General features: G+C 37.0%; 1 protein-coding gene across 1 annotated transcript in view; it reads left to right on the top strand.

The window, feature by feature from the left end:
• The first annotated feature begins 9,524 nt into the window (after positions 1–9,524).
• The window catches only part of SRP68 (signal recognition particle 68), a 40,374-nt gene continuing 24,270 nt past the window's right edge, over positions 9,525–25,628 (top strand). Inside the window, exons 1-2 of the mRNA XM_053709220.1 lie at positions 9,525–9,675; positions 18,538–18,604. Coding sequence (XP_053565195.1) covers positions 9,567–9,675; positions 18,538–18,604 — 176 coding nt within the window. The 5' untranslated portion in view covers positions 9,525–9,566. The remainder of the gene's footprint in view (positions 9,676–18,537; positions 18,605–25,628) is intronic.

Below are 25,628 nucleotides of genomic sequence, written 5' to 3'. Positions count from 1 at the left end.
CTGCGTTCAATAAATAAATGAGATATTATTTAATGAAGTGATTTCCGTGACACTTTAAAATATATATAGTTATTTGGCTACTAGCCAGTCAACAACTATAACTGTATTCAGTTTCATTGCTGCTTAACAGCTAAGCCGTGGTCTATAATGTGTCTACAATAAACATCCCTATATTACGGCAATAGGGGATGGCAAACAAATGATGCACAATTTCTCTGATTCCACTGCATTTATATAACTTGCTACTTTATCTGATTATAGTTTTAGTTTTATTTATATGGCTATTTGTCTCTTGATGTTGCAAAGAGATTTAAACAGCCTGTGATAAGAGGCATCCTTCAAAGGCTTAAAAATTAGCATCTGAGCCTACCTATGTTTGGTTTAATCTAGGAAAGTTGGTTAAAATTAAAAGTCCTATCTGAATAATGAAATTTTCATGTATACTAGTATGTCCCTTTAACAGTGGATTTGCTTGGTGCATGCGGCAGGAGAACTGTGGCTGTACCATGGTTATCTGATTGTTCCCAAATAAGTGCAATTTTATTTGTACAATATGCAACTGAAGTTTCTTGGGCATCTGCTGTGATTGCTTTCTTTGTGTGATATCAAAGTTTTGTACATAGTGGATGTTTTTAATTGTGTGTAGTGTTTTGCGAGTGTTGCATTTCAGTGAATGTCACAATATGTGTTGCATTTTAGGTTAATTGTGGTTGTTTGAAATTTGTGTCAGCAGCTAATGTTTTGTTTGGTGAAAGACAAGAACAATTGGTTTTCCATGTTTGTTTGTTATGTTTTTCTCTTTTGTGACTACGTGTGGAAGCGTGCTGTATGGACAGCATATTGAATTGTGAAGTGTATTTGATTTTGCTTGCTATTTGAGAATTGTCTCTGCATGAGTGGAGTGCATGATTTGTCGTTTCGTTTCTTGTTATCTTGTGTTTGCGTGTCACATGAGATGTTTCACGCAAACAAGGGGGAAGTATTGATGAGTATCTTTATGTAATGGGGGTGATTGTTTTTAGGAGGTGAACCTAAAACGTTTTGAATCTCCTCTTAAAATGTTATTGCCTAAACACCAGCTGTGCCCTAAATTTCCTTGTCTTAACCCTATGCAGGATGCACTACGTCCCTAGGATTGTCTAGAACTTTCCTTCATTGGGAATCTGGCCACGGACATCATCTGACATCATCTACCTTGATGGCCACCCCGGTCGTAGCCTGTATACCCAAACCCCACCCCTTTTTTTTCCCTCCGTGGTGGATTAGATCTCTTCATTGTCTCTCTGTGTTGTATTTTGCTCTCATATTTCAGATGCCTAAAAATTTTTATTTTTCTATTTGGTTCTTAACACTATATTTGTATTTGCAGGATGAGAGTATGCAGCTGTATTCAGAGATTAAAAGACACTAATTGAATTATTTTTGAGTTTCCATATTTAGGTAAAATCTGTACAGGCAAAATTCCATAAGTGCACGCTTCAAAAGATTAAAGATTGAAAGCAAGTAAACCTTTAAAGAAAGAAAAGATGAAAGACCTTTTGTCAAGCTTGTTTTAACCACCATACTGCAGTAAAAGTTGCTGAACTATCTTTGGATCCATTCTTTGCTTTGCATGCTGGTACCAGCCCCAGAACTGGACTCTGGGTAATCCATGACTGTTTCCTCTGATGTGTGTCTTCAGGACATAAAAACTATCCTTCTCTGGACTGTGCCTTGCCGCTCGATATGGAGGACCTGTTATGCTGTTACAGGGTCAACCAATTGAATTAGGGGAGTATTGTTTTAACTCCATTCCTTATATTGCTTGTTTTGTATTCTCTTGTATTTGTTTTATTTTTATTGATCATATTTGGTATGAGATCATATGCTTCATTGGTATTAGTGCACATTGTAGTTTATGTGCTTAACAAAGTAACCCTTTAGATAAATGTAACTGTGAACTTCGCAGTATTGTACCCTATTGAATGGCCCACTGAGTATAAAAATATGTTTAAGGAAAATGCTGCAATATATCATAATATTTTAGACCCTTCACCCTCTAGAACATAAGGAGGACACGTCTCAGCTAGGAGTTTATATTAAATATACGGAGAAATATTTGTTTAGGGAATAGCATAATTATAGTTTATGAAAGCAAATGTATTTTTCCCTTTTATTAATTGGTATGGTATCTCCAAAGTGAATTTGGTCATTCCTGATGTTTGTCAAAGAGAGTAATTCTTACCATAAAGATGTGTTTACCTTTAAAAGAGTTTGTAGTTTTAAATGATGTTCTGTTTGTATGCTTTCCTCATACAGGAGTGTGAGAGAATTTAGGTTGCATAAAATAATTAGGAAACTAGTAGTGTTTATATCAGATGAGATTGTTGAATATTAGGATCATGGTTGGAGAATTATAAACATTATAGATAGCAGCCATGCAGAATAAAGCAACACGAGGGTCTTTTAATTTTTAGAAGTTCAAAGTGACACTGTAAAGAAATTCATTTATTTTTATTGACTGTTTTCTTTTTTTTCATTGTTGCTACAGGGCAGGCCTTAGCATAAGTTTTAGCATAACCATTCAGGCCCTTGATGAAGTCTGGCAGGTTTTCACTTGCTTGGTATTCATGAAGTATCATTTAAAAGTGTATAGAGAAGTTGTAAATTATTCTCTGAGAAATATCAATGTATTTAGTTTGTATTATATATCAACAATGTTTTGTTTGGTTTTAAATGACATAGGATGAAAGTGACGTTTTATTTGGACATAATTGTGATTGTATTGCGGTGTGTACTCATCTTGTACTGTTTCTGTTTGCTTCCTAGACTCCCTGTGACTCGAGTGTTTGCTTGCCATGGGTATCCACTGGTTGCCTTGTCTACCCCATGAACAAACCATCAGATTTCCAGCATCTCCCTGCGGAAGAACACTGGATAAGCACCCCTGTTGCAAATGAACTGTTGGAGAATTGTATTATAGCAAAGTGCCAAGGTGAAGCGCTCTCAATGGACAAAGACTGTTCTTAAAGTGATCAGAGGCCACCTAGAGACAGTTGTGCTGTTGCTATGTCATGCTTTACTTTGGAGAAGGAACTGTTGGACATATTGGGGGGTGCTAGCAATGCAGGTGGAGAAATAAACGATGCAGCGTTGTTTGGGGGTAGATGGGGGGCTGGTTGGGTCTCTGTGCCGGTAGACCGGTAGTTTTGGGAGGGCTGGAAGATAAATGGAAGGTATTGAAGGGGCTGTACCTATATGCAGTGACAATTAGCCTATGGAAGTATATCACGACATAGGAATATTTTTCTCTTTAGTATTCTCACATAGAGTTCTGTTACCATAATATAAGGCTTTACTAATTTTCTATGCCTGTCTATTTTTTTATGTTATTCTGTTAGAATAAAAGGATGGTATGTTAGGGATAATATGAACCTGACTGCAGCCATCTTGTTCCCCGCAGCCATCTTGTGATGATTAGCATCCATTTTGTAATAATTAGACTTTATTATACTGGGTTATTATGTAGTGAGCAATATGCTGATGTTAGTAAAATTGTATTAGTATTACTGGCCTTGCAAAGGTTTCTGGCAAGGCGCCTGGAAGTCTGTTATCTAGGTAAGATGGCCAAATGACCTTGCTTTAGGCTGAAATATGCGCACAGATATATTTTTGCTACTGTCATAAGAAACACTCCTTCATACTCTTCTTTTTCTCATGTATTTTTGAAAGCTTCTTTTGTTCATGAAATATGGTATGAGACGACGTGGTTCAAACGTGTCATCCCCTTAACCCTATATGCTGTTACTGTACACTATAAGACATGCTTGCACTGTTCAATAAAGATGATTGGCTTTAGATCATATTGCTGCGTGGTCTGAGTCATTCTAAGGGATCCTTATCAGATAATCTACATCTGCCTCAGGTGGTACAGCGGCCCAGAGGCTTCGGCCTGACCTGACACTTCCCCCCCTGGGAAAACACCTAACACAAGCCCTCACTGAGAGACTGACAGGATTACTTAAAACTCCCGTCCCATGTCGAAGAGTACTACCCTCCATAAGAGACGAAAACAAACTTCTGACACTTCTCTGCCAACATCCTGGGACGAAAGGCAAAGAATGACTGGGGGATGAGGGAAGTGGGAGGAGTATTTAAGCTTTTGGCTGGGGTGTCTTTGACTCCTCCTGGTGGCCAGGTTCTTATTTCCCAAAAGTAATGAATGCAGCTGTGGACTCTTTCCATTTATGAAGAAAAAAAAATCAGCAGCATTCTTTGGCTGTCTGCCCAGAGCACAATTGCAACAAATGTAGCCAAATACTGTAGCGTTCTCAAACAGGAGTCTGAAATGACTCTTGTAGCACTTTTCTATGTAAGTTCTGAAAAAAAATAGCAATTTCTTAGTAGCTGCGTGAAATATTAGCAGGGACAGCAGTGTGAGCACAAGCTTTTCAATATTAAACTCTCCAATCATTGCATTGCCTCTTAACCCCTTCTTATTGCAGTTTGTGCTCAGTAGCAAAGATTGTTAAATTATTGAAAAATATTTTAAGAATCTGTTGCTTTAGAGAATGTAAAAATCATGAGTTCCCATTCACTCCGTACTGGTCACTGTCTAGCTGTGGCTTTATTTGAAAAAGCATCTCATTGTGTAGGACTCAGGAGAAGGTTACCACTGCTAGTAGTGTTCCAAAGTAGCCCAGTTTCATATTGCATTGTGCACAAATAAAGCTAATTTCTATCCCAATGCTAAATTTGGATGCGGCTTATAACGGCTAATAGCGGTAAGTGAGGAGAGTGGCAAGACACTTTGGGGGATCAAATTCTGGGCTCCAGGGGTTAATTTCACACAGATTTGTCGAACACTGGTATAAAATATGTATAAAACTAGCCTTTTAGTCTATAAGTCCACAGGACCATTTCAACAATTAAGAATGTAATATAAATTTGTCGCTATAGTCCAAACAAATAATAATAATTTTTGGGCAAAATTACAAGTAGCACGTTATGACTTTTCCGCATGCTCTGTCGTCTTTTCGCAATCAATTTACATTACGCAGGTATTACAAGTGTTGAAAAAAGGCAATTGCGCATGCGCATTCTCCTTTAATACAACAATCCTTTCCGCACTTGAAGAGCTGTAGTTAACAGCTTTGCGCAACAAAAAGGTTTAAATAAACACTTCAAAAATACATTACAAAGTACAGTTACACTATTTTTAACACTGTCTAATAAAAATGATTTTAAAAAAATATTGCACACAAAAGTTATAAGGGTTTAAAGATACAAAATGTCAGGTGTTAGAAAAAAATAGCAGACACAGGGATTTTACATTGACATTCATAGAGAAACATGGATTTATATGTATAGAGATATGTTTAACTATGGAGAAAATGAAAATATTTCCCATTACAATCTTATGCACATTAAACAATATCTCAGATGTATTTTCAAAGAGATATTCGCATATAGATCTTGAGATATCTAGACAAGGAATAGTGAAGGATAGTCCAGCACTCCATGCTGTAGGTAAAATTTCTTTATTGGTTTCCAAATAATAATGATAAAAGCATGTACAAACACTGCATCAAATCTCTGTATTCAGCACACTATGAAATAGCGAAGGATGGTGGTCACTAATGCTGGCGCGTTTCGGCTCCCCACGCCGTAGTCATAGCATAATTTAGTGACCATCATCCAAAGTTTAAAAAGGGTTGATCTGATCCCTATTGGTTAAACGCAGACACACCTCCTGTACTATTTTATTACCGTATTTCCTCATGTAAAAAAGGACTTTCATATATATATGTAATGCTAATTTAAACCAAGACTGTCAAAGATGCATTGTGTCAATGGGAAATTCTATGTGGTAATCTGTATCACACTGGTTACGTGTCGCCACTAGCGAGATATTAGTTTCATTAACATAAAACGGGAGATGTTGTGGTCAAGCTAATGTCGAATTCTGTGCGAGATTTGCAAAAAATGTAATAAATTGTCATTTACACTAAAGTATAACGTCATCACATATGTCCTGTGTATGACTTACACTATCAATTATTATATGTTTTCGCATAATCTCGCACAGATAATTCAAGTACACAGATGGAGCTAATGGAAATGTAATTTAAAAGCCATGACTATTGGTAATAACTGAATGATATCTTAGCAATTTAATATTTATCATTTTAAAATCCTTTTAATATCATTTCAAACAGTGATGATGTAAAGGTCTCACTTAGTGCCAGAAATATAGATATAAAATTGAGATATCTAGACATATATATATTCATATACATATCTCGCTAAAAATTGATACAGTATATCTGTCCAGAAATTATCAAATATATAGAGAAATATTTATTTAGAATTAAATAGAACATATTCCGTTGCAAAAACATTTTCGCGATATGAAATATTCTCACTTTCATGTACACTTTTTGAGAACACGTCATGGGTTTTGTGCAACAGATTAGGGTTTTTGTGTGTGTGTGGGGGGGTTTCTATTTGTCTTCTCCATTGACTTTTATGGTGAATATGTGAACGTGCACTCGATTTTGCAGTTTGCATTACGGGGCTTAAAGCGTGCGCAAAATAAGTAATTTCTAAACTTTTAATAGCTGCGCAACCGAAATGCGAAAAAGTCAGAACAGGCGCAGTGTTTTTTGCAACTGATTTGCCACGCGACTTGTAATCTTGCCCTTTATAAGATGACTCTGTTCCATTGAAAAAATAATAAAAAAAATACATTTTCCTTAGGTATTATAAATTATTTTGAAATTATTTTTTGTATGTACAAAAATTGTTTACTAGATGAAAATTGTAAAAGTTAACTACCTAACGGCTAGATTACGAGTTTTGCGTTAGAGGCTATGCAGTGCTAACGAGCAGTTTATGCTCACCGCTCACTTACAGACAGCGCTGGTATTACGAGTTTTGACAAACCAGACAAGAAGTGAGCGTTGAGCAAAATTTTGCTCATTACCGCACTCCAATACCAGCACTGCTTACGTTATTGGTATTTTAAATCATGAGATGTGACTCCCCTAAAGGAAGTGATAGAGTTCAAAATCTTTACTCAAACAGTGTGGAATTAAAGTTTTCAGGTCAAAAATCCACTTTATCTCCACCTCTGCTTTGTATGCCTAAATAACTAATAATATCCTTAGGGTTACAGTTATGTTTCCTTTTAAAATGGTCAGAAAAAAGGAAACATCACTGTAACACTCTGTGGCCCTCTCTGCATCGGCCAGCGATGGTGCTGATAGTTGGTGGATGGGAGCCATTGCAGGGAGGCGGGTGAACGGCCCATCGTTGGAGAACCTCCGGCCAGTGGGGGGGATCTCATTTGCGGGTGCGCGCGGGAGGGTGCGTGCAATCACTAAACAAGAAGTGGTGGGAGAGGGTGGCGAGAATGTTCTGGGAGGGAGTGGGGGTAGGATATTGAGGGGGCAGCTACACTACAGAAAAAGTGGGATTTATAAAAAAAATTTTTTATTGCAAAGTGGGTACTGGCAGACAGCTGCTAGTACCCAAAATGATGGCAAATAGTTAGAGGGGGGATGGTTAGAGAGCTGTTTGGTGGGGGCTCAGGAAGGTTGTGTGGTAAGGGGGGGGATCCTACACTGCAGAAAATATATAAATTTAAAAAAAAAAAAAAAAAAAACTTTTTATTTTTATACTGGCAGACTTTCTGCCAGTACTAAAGATGGTGGTGACAATAGTGATGTGGGTGAGGGAAGAGAGCTGTTTGAGAGTGGTCAGGGAGGGATCAGAGGGTGGGATGTGTCAGGTGGGAGGCTGATCTCTACACTAAAGGTAAAATTAACCCTTCAAGCTCCCTACAAGCTACCTAATTAACCCCTTTACTGATGGGCATAATACAAGTATGGTGCGCAGCGCCATTTAGTGGCCTTCTAATTGCCAAAAAGAAATGCCAAAGCCATATATGTCTGCTATTTCTGAACAAAGGGAATCCCAAAGAAGCATTTACAACCATGTGTGCCAAAATTGCACATGCTGTTTGTAAATAATTTCAGTGAGAAACCTAAAGTTAGTGAAAAAGTGAACAATATTTTTTATCTAATTGCATTTGGCGGTGAAATGGTGGCATACTATATACCAAAATGGGCCTAGATCAATACTTTAGGTTCTCTACTACACTACACTAAAATTTACCCTTCAAGCTACCTAATTAACACCTTCACTGCTGGGCATAATACAAGCGTGGTGCGCAGCGGCATTTAGCAGCCTTCTAATTACCAAAAAGTAATGCCAAAGCCATAAATGTCTGCTATTTTTTAACTATTTTTTTTTTATTTGATCGCATTTGGCGGTGAAATGGTGGCATGAAATATACCAAAATGGGCCTAGATCAATACTTTAGGTTGTCTACTAAAAAAAATATGTACATGTCAATGGATATTCAGGGATTCCTGACAGATATCAGTGTTAAAATGTAACATGCAAATTTTGGAAAAAAAAGCGGTTTGGAAATAGCAAAGTGCTACTTGTATTTATTTCCCTATAACTTACAAAAAAAGCAAAGAACATGTAAACATTGGGTATTTCTAAACTCAGGACAAAATTTATAAACTATTTAGCATGGGTGTTTTTTGGTGGTTGTAGATGTGTAACAGATTTTGGGGGTCAAAGTTAGAAAAAAGTGTTTTGTGTTTTTTTCCATATTTTAAAAAAATTGTTAAGTAAATTATACGATATGATGAAAATAATGGTATCTTAAGAAAGTTCATTTAGCGGCGAGAAAAACGGTATATATGGTACCAAACGGTAAGAAAATTGTGTGTTGTGGTCCTTAAGGGGTTAAAAATGACATGTCCAATCTGAATCATCATGAATGTTTAATTTTGACTAGACTGTTCCTTTAAAGGTAGTTCTTCTGAGCGGCAATGCACTTCTGGGAGCTACCTAAACACATTGTGTGAGCCAATGACAAAAGACAAATGTGCGTAGCCACCAATCAAGTTAGCTCCCAGTAGTGCATTGTAGGTCAATTAGATAATTTAAGCTAATTTAAAAAGTGTATGCTTTATCTGAATCATGATAGTTTCATTAACTTTCCTATTATTATAGCTAAATGATACTATTAATATCTATGTGATTGTTTTGGTGGGGATTGGAGTGGGCAGAGCAATGCAAACCACAATTGTAAAGTGTCCCTGGAATTTGTTTTTGAAATGTTGTCAACTACGATTAGAAGATACTCGTTTTACTGAAGAGCTGACAGATCCACTAAAGTCTGCCAGTGGCAGAATGCTTGATTAGTTAGCTGCGCCTGCCTTTATCATAATTATCTATATTACAGTACAGACCGAGGTCCATATACTTCGTATTAAGTCCTTTAATGGTGCTAGGTTTAATTTCCCTTACAGTCTGCACGCACAGCCATACTTGTTTCTCATGTCATTTTGCTGACTGTTTGGTTTGACGTGATTCCCGCTCTTTATCAGAGACCTCCAGTATCCCATCATGCTTTGCTTTGGTATCCCAGTGTGCAATGGAAAGTGCACAGCCGATCTACACAACTTCCTCTCTTTTTGGTCCCCATAAGCCTTTGCGCTGACAACATGGCGGCGGAGCGACAGCTGGGAACCGGGATGGATGAGAATAAGGAGAACGAGCGTCCGGTTGCAGGAGGAAAGAAGGGCGCGCTGGGTGATAGCTTAGGGCTGGAAAGTATCCTGAGAACTGCAGAGGGGGAAGGGATGGGTTCAAATTCAAGGAGACAGTGGGGAAAGCCTGGGTTAGGGCTGACGTGTCAGTTACCGAGAACTGTGAATCAGAAGGTTTGAGGGAGTCTCATTAGCGAAAGCGCAATACTCCTAACGTTAGTCAGTGTACCCTCCTGTTGTGTTCATTATTGTAATTCTTTCTATACTTTAAATGTCCTGATGTCTGTACTGACATTAATGCTGTTTAAATTGAATGCAGAAGGAGTTGGGGGATGCCAGGGGTGACAGAGATGGGGAGAGACTGAGCAAGGGATGGGTTCCTACATCAGTTGAGTAGGAAGGGGCAACATAAAAGTAGGAGCACCTGATGTCACAGAGGGAGAGGGCAATAGAAAGTGGCTTTGTCTGGGATTACAGGTGGCTTTCAATAGGGGATTATTTGTTTAGCATCGCACAATTCTGTAGTTCTGGGTACAAAGGTAGAGGTATACAATGAAAATGTTTTATAGTTAGATACAAGTACATACGTCTAAAGAAAACTATTACAGTAGGAGGGCCCTGATCAAAATAGCTTACAATCTACAGTGCCTTGTGACCTGGTGGCAGAATTGAGAGAAGAGGGAAATTACATTTAGGGATGCCCAGGGGGATGTACTAAAAGGAATGACAAGGGTGAATGACAAAATGGAATGCCCATAGACTTTAATGGGATGTAAAATTAAAAGTGTTGAAGCAACAAAACTATGATACATATCAACTAGATATTTACCAGATATGTTCCCCAGGTACAGTAGCATATTCTGAAAGTGAGATTACGTCAGATTATAGCTGCTTTCTATGGAATGACAAGGATGAATGACAACATGGAATGCCCATAGACTATAATGGGATTACATTTAAAAGTGCTATAGAAACTAAACTATGATACATATCAACTAGATATTTACCAGATATGTTCCCCAGGTACAGTAGCATATTCTGAAAGTGAGATTACTTCAGATTATAGCTGCTTTCTATGGAATGACAAGGGTGAATGACAAAATGGAATGCCCATAGACTATAATGGGATTACATTTAAAAGTGCTATAGAAACTAAACTATGATGCATATCAAATAGATATTTACCAGATATGTTCCCCATGTACAGTAGCATATTCTGAAAGTGAGATTACGTCACATTATAGCTGCTTTCTATGGAATGACAAGGGTGAATGACAAAATGGAATGCCCATAGACTATAATGGGATTACATTTAAAAGTGCTATAGAAACTAAACTATGATACATATCAACTAGATATTTACCAGATATGTTCCCCAGGTACAGTAGCATATTCTGAAAGTGAGATTACGTCAGATTATAGCTGCTTTCTATGGAATGACAAGGATGAATGACAACATGGAATGCCCATAGACTATAATGGGATTACATTTAAAAGTGCTATAGAAACTAAACTATGATACATATCAACTAGATATTTACCAGATATGTTCCCCAGGTACAGTAGCATATTCTGAAAGTGAGATTACATCAGATTATAGCTGCTTTCTATGGAATGACAAGGGTGAATGACAAAATGAAATGTCCATAGACTATAATGGGACTACATTTAAAAGTGCTATAGAAACTAAACTATGATACATATCAACTAGATATTTACCAGATATGTTCCCCAGATACAGTAGCATATTCTGAAAGTGAGATTACTTCAGATTATAGCTGCTTTCTATGGAATGACAAGGGTGAATGACATAATGGAATGCCCATAGACTATAATGGGATTAAATTTAAAAGTGCTATAGAAACTAAACTATGATACATATCAACTAGATATTTACCAGATATGTTCCCCATGTACAGTAGCATATTCTAAAAGTGAGATTACGTCAGATTATAGCTGCTTTCTATGGAATGACAAGGATGAATGACAAAATGGAATGCCCATAGACTATAATGGGATTACATTTAAAAGTGCTATAGAAACTAAACTATGATACATATCAAATATATATTTACCAGATATGTTCCCCAGGTACAGTAGCATATTCTGAAAGTGAGATTACTTCAGATTATAGCTGCTTTCTATGGAATGACAAGGATGAATGACAAAATGGAATGCCCATAGACTATAATGGGATTACATTTAAAAGTGCTATAGAAACTAAACTATGATACATATCTACTAGATATTTACCAGATATGTTCCCCAGGTACAGTAGCATATTCTGAAAGTGAGATTACTTCAGATTATAGCTGCTTTCTATGGAATGACAAGGGTGAATGACAAAATGGAATGCCCATAGACTATAATGGGAATACATTTAAAAGTGCTATAGCAACAACAATATGATAGATATCAACTAGATATTTACCAGATATGTTCCCCAGGTACAGTAGCATATTCTGACAGTGAGATTACATCAGAATATAGCTGCTTTCTATGGAATGCCCATAGACTATAATGGGATTACATTTAAAAGTGCTATAGAAACTAAACTATGATACATATCAAATAGATATTTACCAGATATGTTCCCCAGGTACAGTATCATATTCTGAAAGTGAGATTACTTCAGATTATAGCTGCTTTCTATGGAATGACAAGGGTGAATGACAAAATGGAATGCCCATAGACTATAATGGGATTACATTTAAAAGTGCTATAGAAACTAAACTATGATACATATCTACTAGATATTTACCAGATATGTTCCCCAGGTACAGTAGCATATTCTGAAAGTGAGATTACTTCAGATTATAGCTGCTTTCTATGGAATGACAAGGGTGAATGACAAAATGGAATGCCCATAGACTATAATGGGATTACATTTAAAAGTGCTATAGAAACTAAACTATGATACATATCAAATAGATATTTACCAGATATGTTCCCCAGGTACAGTAGCATATTCTGAAAGTGCGATTACTTCAGATTATAGCTGCTTTCTATGGAATGACAAGGGTGAATGAACGGGTTCCAATATCATTTGTATGCCGACGACACCCAAATCTACTTCTCTGCACCAGACCTATCTCTTTCCTTGCTAACCCGAAGTCCTCTCACTACCTCAAACTAAATCCCTCCAAAACTGGGGTCCTTATTTTCACCCCTTCTTCCAAAATCTCCACCCCTAATCTCTCTAACTGTCGACAGCTCCATCATTACCCCTATTATTATTATTATTCTTTATTTATAAAGCGCTGACAGATTCCGCAGCGCTGCCCATGGGTACAAGGATAACAGTACAGTGGAGAAACAATACGATAAGACACCTACCCTACATGCCTGCTGTCTTGTGGTCGCACTTGACTCCGATCTTTCTTTCACTACTCACATTCAGTCATTGGCTAAATCCTGCCGCCCCAACCTTAAAAACATCTCTAAAATTAGACATTTCTTTACACAAGACACAACTAAGATTTTAATCCACTCTCTCATCCTTTCCCGCCTCGACTACTGCAATTCAGTCCTCTCTGGTCTCCCTAGCTACCGCCTAACTCTTTTTGAAATCCATAATGAATGCCTCAGCCAGGCTCATCTTCCTTACACACTGCTCTTCATCTACTTCACCTCTCTGCCAATCCCATCACTGACTTCCTCTTGCCTCCAGGATTAAACACAAAATTCTCACTTTGACATACAAAGCTATCAACTGCACTGCTCCCCCCTATATCTCAGACCTTGTCTCCAAATACTCTCCCTCCATCCCCTTCGCTCTGCTCATGACCTCCTACTCTCCTCCTCTATTGTCACCTCATCACACTCCCGTTTACAGGACTTCTCCAGACTGGCTCCCATCTTGTGGAACTCTCTGCCTCACTCCACAAGACTCTCTTCTAGTTTTAAGAGCTTCAAGTGCTCCCTAAAGACTCTACTGTTCAGGGATGCATACGACCTACGGTAACCTTTCTTTATACCAGTTTCTCTCCTCCATTGCTATCCCCTTAACACCCTTAGCATGTAAGCTTAAGAGTCCAGCTGTTTGTTGATCACCTTCTCAAGAGATGACTACAACAGTGAAACTCTTGGCAGGGCCCTCTACCCATTTGATCCCTATAATTGTTTTGTTGTACTCCGTCTTTGTTAATAGTGCTGCGGAATCTGTTGGCGCTCTACAAATAACCGATAATAATAATAAATAATAATAATAATAATATCTATGTAATATGTGTCATAGTTTTGCTGCTATAGCATTTGAAACATTACATCCTATTAAAGACTAGGGGCATTCCATGTAGTCATTCACACTTGTCATTTCATAGAAAGCCGCAATAATCTCACGTTATCTCACTTTCAGAATATGCTACTGTATCTGGGGAACATATCTGGTAAATATCTATTTGATATGTCTCATAGATTTGTTGCTATATCACTTTGAACTTTACATCCCATTAAAGTATATAGGCATTCCATTTTCTCATTAACCCTTGTCATTCCATATAAAGCAGCTATAATCTCACATATTCTCACTTTCAGAATATGCTACTGTACCTGGGGAACATATCTGGTAAATATTTTATAGATATGTCTCATACTTTTGTTGCTATAGCACTTTTAAATTTAATCCCATTAAAGTATATGGGCATTCCATTTTGTCATTAACCCTTGTCATTCCATAGAAAGCAGCTATTACCTTGTGTAATCTCACTTTCAGAATATGCTACTGTACCTGGGGAACATATCTCTTATATATGTACTTGATATGTCTCATAGTTTTGATGTTATAGCACTTTTAAATGTAATCCTATTAAAGTCTATGGGCATTCCATTTTGTCATTCACCCTTGTCATTCCATAGAAAGCAGCTATAATCTGATGTAATCTCACTTTCAGAATAGGTTACTGGTTCTGGGGAACATATCGGGTAAATATCTATTTGATATGTCTCATAGTTTTGTTGCTTCAACACTTTTAATTTTAAATCCCATTAAAGTCTATGGGCATTCCATTTTGTCATTCACCCTTGTCATTCCATAGAAAGCAACTATAATCTGAAGTAATCTCACTTTCATAATATGCTACTGTACCTGGGGAACATATCTGGTAAATATCTAGTTGATATTTATCATAGTTTAGTTTCTATAGCACTTTTAAATGTAATCCCATTATAGTCTATGGGCATTCCATGTTGTCATTCATCCTTGTCATTCCATAGAAAGCAGCTATAATCTGAAGTAATCTCACTTTCAGAATATGCTACTGTACCTGGGGAACATATCTGGTAAATATCTATTTTATATGTATCATAGTTTAGTTTCTATAGCACTTTTAAATGTAATCCCATTATAGTCTATGGGCATTCCATTTTGTCATTCACCCTTGTCATTCCATAGAAAGCAGCTATAATCTGATGTAATCTCACTTTCAGAATAGGTTACTGGTTCTAGGGAACATATCGGGTAAATATCTATTTGATATGTCTCATAGTTTTGTTGCTTCAACACTTTTAATTGTACATCCCATTAAAGTCTATGGGCATTCCATTTTGTCATTCACCCTTGTCATTCCATAGAAAGCAGCTATAATCTGAAGTAACCTCACTTTCAGAATATGATACTGTATCTGGGGAACATATCTGGTAAATATCTATTTGATATGTATCATAGTTTAGTTTCTATAGCACTTTTAAATGTAATCCCATTATAGTCTATGGGCATTCCATTATGTCATTCACCCTTGTCATTCCATAGAAAGCAGCTATAATCTGAAGTAATCTCACTTTCAGAATATGCTACTGTACATGGGGAACATATCTGGTAAATATCTAGTTGATATGTATCATAGTTTAGTTTCTATAGCACTTTTAAATGTAATCCCATTATAGTCTATGGGCATTCCATTTTGTCATTCACCCTTGTCATTCCATAGAAAGCAGCTATAATCTGAAGTAATCTCACTTTCAGAATATGCTACTGTACATGGGGAACATATCTGGTAAATATCTAGTTGATATGTATCATAGTTTAGTTTCTATAGCACTTTTAAATGTAATCCCATTATAGTCTATGGGCATTCCATTTTGTCATTCCATAGAAAGCAGCTATAATCTGATGTAATCTCACTTTCAGAATATGCTACTGTACCTGGGGAACATATCATCTGGTAAATATCTAGTTGATATGTATCATAGTTTTGTTGCTTCAACACTTTTAATTTTACATCCCATTAAAGTCTATGGGCATTCCATTTTGTCATTCACCCTTGTCATTCCTTTTAGTACATCCCTGCCCAGGGCACCAGGGAGTGAAGGAAGATCTATTGGAGACTAAAGAAGAGTGATCTTAGATCAACAGTGTTTCTGAAGTTACAGTAAGAATACACATGGGTGTTTTTATTATATATATATATATATATATATATATATATATATATATATATATATATATATATATATATATATATATATATATATATATATATATATATATATATATTTTGGATATAAAAAGTCTACACACCCCTGTTAAAATGTCAGGTTTCTGTGATGTAAAAAAATGAGACAAAGATAAATCATTTCAGAACTTTTTCCACCTTTAATGTGACCTATAAACTGTACAACTCAATTGAAAAACAAACTGAAATCTTTTAGGTAAAGGGACATAATAAAAAAATAAAATAATATGGTTGCATAAGTGTGAACACCCTTTTATAACTGGGGATGTAGCTGTGTTCAGAATTAAGCAATTAATTCAAAATCATGTTAAATAGGAGTCAGTACACACCTGTCATCATTTAAAGTGCCTCTGATTAACCCCAAATAAAGTTCAGCTGTTCTAGTAGGGCTTTACTGACATTTTGTTAGTCGCATCCTACAGCAAAAGCCATGGTCCGCAGAGAGCTTCTAAAGCATCAGATGGATCTCATTGTTAAAAGGTATCAGTCAGGAGAACGGTACAAAAGAATTTCCAAGGCATTAGATATACCATGGAACACAGTGAAGACAGTCATCAAGTGAAGAAAATATGGTGCAACAGTGACTTTACCAAGAACTGGATGTCCCTCCAAAATTGATGAAGAGACGAGAAGAAAACTGGTCTGGGAGGCTGCCAATAGGCCTACAGCATCATTAAAGGAGCTGCAGGAATATCTGGAAAGTACTGGTTGTGTGGTACATGTGACAACAATCGCCCGTATTCTTCATATGTCTGGGCTATGGGGTAGAGTGGCAAGACGGAAGCCTTTTCTTACAAAAAAAACATCCAAGCCCGGCTAAATTTTGCCAAAACACATCTGACGTTTCCCAAAAGCATGTTGCAAAAGGTGTTCTGGTCTGATGAAACCAAAGTTGAACTTTTTGGCCATAATTCCAAAAGATATGTTTGGCGAAAAAATAACACTGCTTATCACCAAAAGAACACCATACCCACAGTGAAACATGGTGGTGTCAGCATCATGTTTTGGGGCTGTTTTTCTTCAGCTGGAACTGGGGCCTTAGTCAAGGTAGAGGGAATAATGAACAGTTCCAATTACCAGACAATATTGGCACAAAACCTTTAGGCCTCTGCTAGAAAGCTGAACATGAAGAGGAACTTCATCTTTCAGCATGACAACGACCCAAAGCATACATCCAAATCAACAAAGGAATGGCTTCACCAGAAGAAGATTACATTTTTAGATTTTGGGATGGCCCAGACCAGAATCCAATTCAAAATCTGTGGGGTGATCTGAAGAGGGCTGTGCACAGGAGATGCCCTCGCATTCTAACAGATTTAGAGTGTTTTTGCAAAGAGTGGGCAAAACTTGCCAAGTCAAGATGTGCCATGCTGAAAAACCCATACCCAAAAAGACTGAGTGCTGTAATAAAATCAAAAGGTGCTTCAATAAAGTATTAGTTTAAGGGTGTTCACACTTATGCAACCATATTATTTTAGTTTATTTCCCTTTACTTAAAAGATTTGTTTTTCAATTGAGTTGTACAGTTTATGAAAAAGTTCTGAAATGATTTATCTTTGTCTCATTTTTTTACATCACAGAAACCTGACATTTTAACAGGGGTGTGTAGACTTTTTATATCCACTATGTATGTGTGTATGTATGTGTGTGTGTGTGTGTATATATATATATATATATATATATATATATATATATATATATATATATATATATATATATATATATATATATATATATATATATATATATATATATATATATATATATTTAAACATTTAAGCTGATAACTGTACAATCCCCTGTATAAACAATAACTTTTCAGGGCATAGGTGCCTGGGGAAATGAAGACTTAACTTATAAAAGTGACTTATAAAAAGAAAGCCGCAAAGTCCATTGCAGTGGAATAATTAATCCAGTAAATCCTATTATTTTAGTTATGTTTTAGATTGTAGTGGATGAAACACAAAAGGATAGTGGCATATAATGGGCCTATAGCTTAGTATTTAGTTGTTTTTATTAGCTTATCCCTAAAAATATTTAAAGGGCCATAATAGTAAAAAAAAATACATGCTCTAATGTGTAAGCATGTAATTTCAAGACTATCAACCCTACACTATTGTAATCACCGCAAAGAGCACTGCTGATCGCGAGTGGATAGCACTGCTTATCCAGTCAGCAGCACTATTTGCACATCTGAGTTGTGTTTCTAGCGCTGCTGATTGGATCAACGGCAGGTTCTGCTTGGTACCCACAGAGTACTTCTGGTCACATGTGGAATCTGCCTTCGGGGGGGGTGTAAAACAGCATTTTTTTATATTTTTGGGGGGGAAATGTCTGTATATTGCAAAGTAGCATTCAAGTGATTAGACAGCTGTTATAGCTGTAGAAATGATGTTATAACTGTAGAAATAAGACAAAAGTACTGTTAGATTTTAGATTCTCTGCTTGCCATTTTTCTTTAACTTGAACTTCAGTACTACAGATTATTAAGGAATCTCAGCAGCAACATGGACTGCGTCATGGTGATTTCCAACGGTACAGGTAAGAATATATTCCCTTTATGGATGAGGACTCATTTAAAGGGACAGTGGAATAATTGCATGCTTTAATTTGTTTTGGCACTGCTTTCTCTGGAACTCTGTTTAACCCACAAAGAGATTAAACCCATAGGTAAATTCCTGCAAGGAATGCTTGTGGCTTCTGAGGTGAACATAGCTGGTGATTGGCAGGGTTGTGTGCGACTGCCACTGCCGATTGGCTCATTTGCTCTTTTTCCTTTAATTGTTTACAATAACAATTCTACATTTTTATTTTTGACATATTAATCTGTACAAATAAATAGCAGCTAACCCTTTCATCTCTTTCCTCTTATCTTAAAGAGACATTCTAAAGGAAAAAGTACATGGTCTAATTTTTTTTTTTTTAGAGTATGTCATTTGTACATTACTTACCACAGATAACTACGTATTTAACTCCATTCTTTACCTAAGTAACGGGCTGCTAAAATCATTGCAACTAGTTGTGCAACTGCCTCTCCTGATTGTTGACCAGCTGTAGCAGAAAGCCTTTCTCCTTATATTTAACAATTTCTGTAAACTCATTCACATGAGCTCATTACCACCTTTAAATCCATAACAGGTGGATATACTGATCTTAAGAATATTGCGCGTTTCCCTTTTCCTCCACAGTCCGAACGAATAAAAGAAATCTGCAGTACAAATATGGTCCAAAGTTTAAAAAAATCAAAACAATTTTTTACATAAATAATTTAAGATTGAGAATAAAAATACTATTGCACACTGTATTATTTTTTTAAAAGATAGATAACCCCTTTATTATCCATTCCCAAGTTCTGCATAACCAACATGGTTATGTTAAAGGGACAGTCTAGGCCAAAATAAACTTTCATGATTCAGATAGAGCATGTTATTTTAAACAATTTTCCAATTTACTTTTATCACCAATTTTGCTTTGTTCTCTTGGTATTCTTAGTTGAAAGCTTAACCTAGGAGGTTCATATGCTAATTTCTTAGACCTTGAAGGCCACCTCTTTTCAGAATGCATTTTAACAGTTTTTCACCACTAGAGGGTGTTAGTTCACGTATTTCATATAGATAACACTGTGCTCGTGCACGTGAAGTTATCTGGGAGCAGGCACTGATTGGCTAGACTTCAAGTCTGTCAAAAGAACTGGAATAAAGAGGCAGTTTGCAGAGGTACAAGATAATCACAGAGGTTAAAAGTATATTATAACTGTGTTGGTTATGCAAAACTGGGAAATGGGTAATAAAGGGATTATCTATCTTTTAAAACAATAAAAATTCTTGTGTAGACTGTCCCTTTAATACACTTTTTACCTCTCTAATTACCTTGTATCTAAGACTCTGCAGACTGCCCCATTATATCAGTGCTTTTGCCAGACTTGCATTTTAACCAATTAGTGCAGATTTATAAGTAACTCCACAGGGGTCAGCACAATGTTATTTATTTGGCACACATGAACATGTCTAGCTGTGAAATTGTCAAAATGCAGTAAGATAAGAGGCGACTTCAAGTGCTTAGAAATTAGTGTTCAGCAAAGAATACCAAGAGAACAAAGCAAATTTGATGATAAAGGTAGATTGGAAAGTTGTTTAAAATTACATGCCCTATCTGAATCATGAAATTTTTAATTTTGACTAGACTGTCCCTTTAACCTGCATTCTGGGTAATCAAAGGATTAAATTGGTCTATCTATGCATCAAATAAGTTCTGATTGAGAATAAGAATACTATTGCACACTGTATTCTGTGTGTACACATAACTATCATCTCCATAAAATGTGGGGAAGTTAAAACTTACACACAACACTACTGCTTTTTGCTGTGCGTCTCACCTATATAACCTGAGCCACAGAACAGCCCTTCAGTGCATTTTATCTGGACCCCCATTTCCCCCGAAACTCTATAAAGGGATAGAACGGTCAAAATTAGAATGTGCATGAGTGAATTTTAGATTTAAATAGAAGCATTCTGCAGTATATTTCCATTAGCAAAAATGCTTCTAGTAAATTGGTATTACTGTTCTTCTGCGGCATATGCACATAGCCTGTGCACTGGTATTTAAACGCCACACCTTCTCAGAGGGTCAGCATTGGCTTGTATGACATACATTTAAGGGACAGTCAACTCCAGAATTGTTATTATTTAAAAATATAGATAATCTCTCTTTATTTACCATTCCCCAGTTCTCCATAACCAACAGTTATAATATACTTTTTACCTCTGTGATTACCTTGTATCTAAGCCTCTGCAAACTGCCCCATATTTCAGTTCTTTTGACAGACTTACATTTTAGTCAATCAGTGTCCTCTCGTAAGTAACTCCACAGGCATGAATACAATGTTAGTGTTGGTTATGCAAAACTGGGGACTGGGTAATAAAGTTATTATCTATCTTTTTAGTTGTTTAAAATGTTATGTTCTTTCTAAATCATGAAAGAAAAAAAATTGGGTTTTATGTCCCTTTAAGCTACCCAAAGCACAAGTTAACTGTATAATTTTACATTAATTGCTTTAATAATTTGTGTGAGTGATATGCTTTCCCAAATACCCTAAGAGTATGGTAGGCGATATTCTCCCTCCTTTGTAAGGTGTACCACAACATGGTTTGTACACTTACTGCAACAGTTATTGGTGGTGTTGTGTTTTTTCATTTCCTACCCCTATGTCCAGTCTCGGGAACCCCATCTCCATATTGGGGGAAAAACTCTACTAAACTTCACATATTAGCTACTATCCCTAGCTCCCAAACTAATGAATAGCCCATTTACTGAGATAAAGTTCATCTCCCACAATGCTAAAGGCCTCAATAGTCCCCAAAAAAGATCACTAGCACTACGGGACTATAAGAGACACAGGGGAGACATTCTCTTTATCCAAGAGACCCACTTTAAAAGAGGCCATGAACCCAAGTCTAGTTTCCAAAAATTTGGGCAGAGCTACTTCTCCTCTCACACTACTAAACATAGTGGAGTGGGGATACTGATCAAGAGAGGTTTACCTTTCAATCTTTCCTCCCATAAGGATGGAGAAGGGAGATATTTGATCCTGGTAGGATACCTCTATCATAGACCTATAACATTAGTGAGCTTATACGCCCCAAATGTGAACCCAGCCCCATTTTTTAATCAGCTTACCAATAAAATCCTAGAGGTATCCAGAGGCGTCTTAATTCTAGGGGGCGACTTTAATCTAGCATTCGACCCAACACTAGATTGCTCAACAGGCTCATCCTCCACCCCCAACAAAACATTAAAGCAAATTAAACGCTCTCTCTCACACCTTGCAATTCACAACACATGGCGTCTACAACATCCAAATAACAGAGACTTTACGTTTTACTCCAACCCTCACCAACTATACACAAGGATTGACTATTTATTTGCGGACATATCTAGTTTGTCTTCCCTCACCAACTATACACAAGGATTGACTATTTCTTTGCGGACATATCTAGTTTGTCTTCCATCACCCAAACTAAAATAAATCCCATAACGTGGTCAGACCATGCTATTATTAGTTGCCAATTTCAATGGCGTCCCTCTGACCCCTCCACTACACAATGGAGATTTGATGAATCTCTCCTTAGAGACCCCCAGTCATTCATACAGATACAAAAGACACTTATTGACTATTTCCAAAGGAACGACACCCCTGATATAGATATAAAACATATATGGAACGCTCATAAATGCGTTATTCAGGGGGAACTAATAGCGCTTAAAGCCGCAAAAAGGAAACAACAGAACATATACCTCGACTCTCTATTAACAGACATTGCCAAACTGCAAGACCTACACAAAATACACCCCACAAATACATCCCTGACAGACAGTATAGCCCATAAAAGAGACCAACTTAGAGTATTTCTGGGCTCAGAGGCCAAGAATAAAGCCTTATACCTTAGGAAAATCTATTATGAAGGAGCAAATAAGCAAGGCAGAATGCTAGCCCGTCAGCTTAAGAAACGAACCAATAAACAATACATAATGGAAATTCGTGACACAAATGGAGCTAGGAAGTCCACTTCTAAAGACATTATTCAGGCTTTTAGGGACTACTACGATACCTTATACAATATTAGACGAGACTCTAGCGACCCCCACCTTACAGACATAGCAACCTACCTTAACGATATCATTCTCCCTAAACTATCTGTAGAACAACAGGATGAGCTCGACGCTCCATTCTCGAAAGAGGAGATACTGGCTGCTATCTCATCTCTCCCCTCTGGTAAATCCCCTGGCCCAGATGGATTTGGGAACTCCTACTTCACAAAATTTAAAGAAATACTGTCCCCATATTTACTTCAATACTACCAATGCATAGATGACGTTGGAGCTTTCCCACCGTCATCACTCCAGGCACATATAACGGTGATCTCCAAACCGAACAAATCCCCAGACCTAGTTACTAATTATCATCCCATATCACTTATCAATACAGACCTTAAGATTTTTGCGAAAATAATCACGATCCGTCTTAATCGAATTCTTCCCACCCTCATTCACAACGACCAGGTCGGTTTTGTCCCGGGACGAGAAGCGAGAGACAACACGGTACGTAACATACACTTAATCTGGCACGTAACGAACAAAAATATCCCCACCACGTTTATCTCTACAGATGCCGAGAAGGCATTCGACCGTGTTAATTGGTCCTACAATAAGGTAAATGAGAGGGCGCTATAAGCTGGGTATACTTAACACACCTAATTGATTTAGATTATATCAAAGGAAAAAATTCATCAAAGGCAGTGTAAATTTTATCAATCATTTACTGGTGGGAATATTCCCTATTCGGTGCAATACATAAATTCATAAAAACAATTTCTGACACATAAAAAATATTAAGCACGATTCCTAAAACTTCTACTTTATGGAATACCACCCTGATAAAAAATAATAATAACAAGTGCCTAAAAATAAAATTGATTGCTTAAAACCTTAATCAATTTATTCCAGATATAAAAGACCGTCTCTATAGTCCATATTAAATCTTCAGCAGATGGAATCCCTTTAATTTGTTAGGGTATATTACGTATGAGACTTGTCTCCGTGATTACATCAATAAAATGGGTAAAACGACAAAATGTTTCTTATTATAGATACTTTGTTATGTTTGTAGCTTTAACTCACAGATAGTTGCAGCAGCTGTAACCAAATGCTGCTGTGATCCGTCCAAGATTCTGTGGTCTTTTATCGCAACACGCTCCTTACGTGTGGGCAGCCTTGTATGGTGCAGCTCCTAATCTCCGGCACAGGATTCACCACTCCCTCCGTGGGGAAGTGACCGGCTAAGGCACGCCGCTCCCTGCGTGTGGGTAACCTGACTGACTGTTGTCTACGGCTTCCAATACTCACAGCTCCCTGCTTGTGAATTGTCTGGATCTTCGTCAGTGGTATCGCAACCAGAGGCAATACTGGAGGTGGAATGAGCACCCGCTCTTAGCGTGATATACGCGCAGGCAATTACTAGGTACCTAGTGAGTTTTGTTCTGATAAACAAGCAACTTCTTACTTCTACGCGTTTCACCCGTGTATGTGGGCTTTTTCAAGATATCAGTTGCTGCCAGAACTTCGATTTAAAAAGTCGTTGCTTACTTCTCATTGGTTAATCTGTTGTTTGGTAATTATTTCTTAAGGTGAATTTCTCAGGTGAATGTCTCTTAAGGTGGAATCACAGTAATGTATTATTTTATTCTTATATAAATCATATTTTCGTCTCTTCTCATTATATTTCATTGGCGATAATAAGATTAAGGATTGATAAGTTTACAAAAGTCTTTTAAAAATCAATTAAATATTATTGTAGATTATAAAAAATAGATAAAAATTGTTATTGTCTCAGGGTGGTAATTCCAAAGGGTGGTATTCCATTTATTTTAGAACAGATGACATAAACAAAAACAAGATACTAGTCGCCATATTCCAAGGAAATACTGCTATTCTGTACTAAATTCTATCTTACTATAGTTAAGACTGTAGTTTGTATATAATTTATCTCTTATACTGATATAGTAAGCTTCTTATTGTTCCATTGTTACTTTTAATTATTGCCTTAAAATGGATCTATTATTTATTACAAGGTTTTTTCAGTGCTCTATATTACAAATGAATAGTAAAGTAAATTCTAACGGATTATACTACTAAAAAGGGGGATATATCTAACTCTGAATTTAAACCTCTAGGATAGAGGGTGTCCAATTTGTATATTAATTCCGATTCTTTTTTGAGGAGTTTAGCCTCAAAATCCCCCCCCCTCCAGTCTCCCTTGACTATACAGATCCCCCAAAACTTAAAATGTTGTAGGTTATTGTTATGGGTTTCCCTAAAATGCTTGTATAAATGAGTGTCGAGGTTGCCTTTATCAATGTTACATAAATGTTCTCGGATCCTGTCACGTAACATTCGGGTGGTCTCTCCGATATAAACTAAATTGCAGGAACATTTAATGAGGAGTGTCGAGGTTGCCTTTAATTGGTCCTACCTAAGAGCTTCCCTTGAGGCCTTTGGTTTTAGCTCCATTACCTTAAAACGGATATTTGCCCTGTATGCCGCACCCAGTGCCTGTATACTTGTAAATGGTACACTATCTTCTCCGATTGAAATCAAAAACGGTACTCGCCAGGGCTGCCCCCTCTCTCCCTTGTTGTTTGCCCTATTTATTGAAACCCTTGCAGCAAAGATTCGAAAAACGTCGGCAATTCAAGGTGTCGAGGTGGGGGGGGACGAGTACAAGGTGTCGCTATTTGCTGATGACATCCTGTTCACATTGACTGACCCTGTAACATCTATTCCCCCATTATTACTCGAACTCTCCATGTTTAATAAAATGACAGATTTCCTAGTTAACCAGAATGTCTGAAATTCTAGCCCTTGGTCTCCCTGAAAGCTCCATAAACCTAATTAAAAATCACTGCCCCCTTAAATGGTGTCCAAAAGCACAAGTATCTGGGGGTCTATCTCCCTAAATCTACCGACAACTTATTTCAGGCTAATTATCTACCTATCAAAACAGCAATAA

The sequence above is a fragment of the Bombina bombina genome, chromosome 1, assembly GCF_027579735.1.
Source record: "Bombina bombina isolate aBomBom1 chromosome 1, aBomBom1.pri, whole genome shotgun sequence".
Taxonomy (NCBI): domain Eukaryota; kingdom Metazoa; phylum Chordata; class Amphibia; order Anura; family Bombinatoridae; genus Bombina; species Bombina bombina.
The sequence above is the reverse complement of the archived record's forward strand: the minus strand, read 5'-3'. Positions and strand labels throughout refer to the sequence as shown.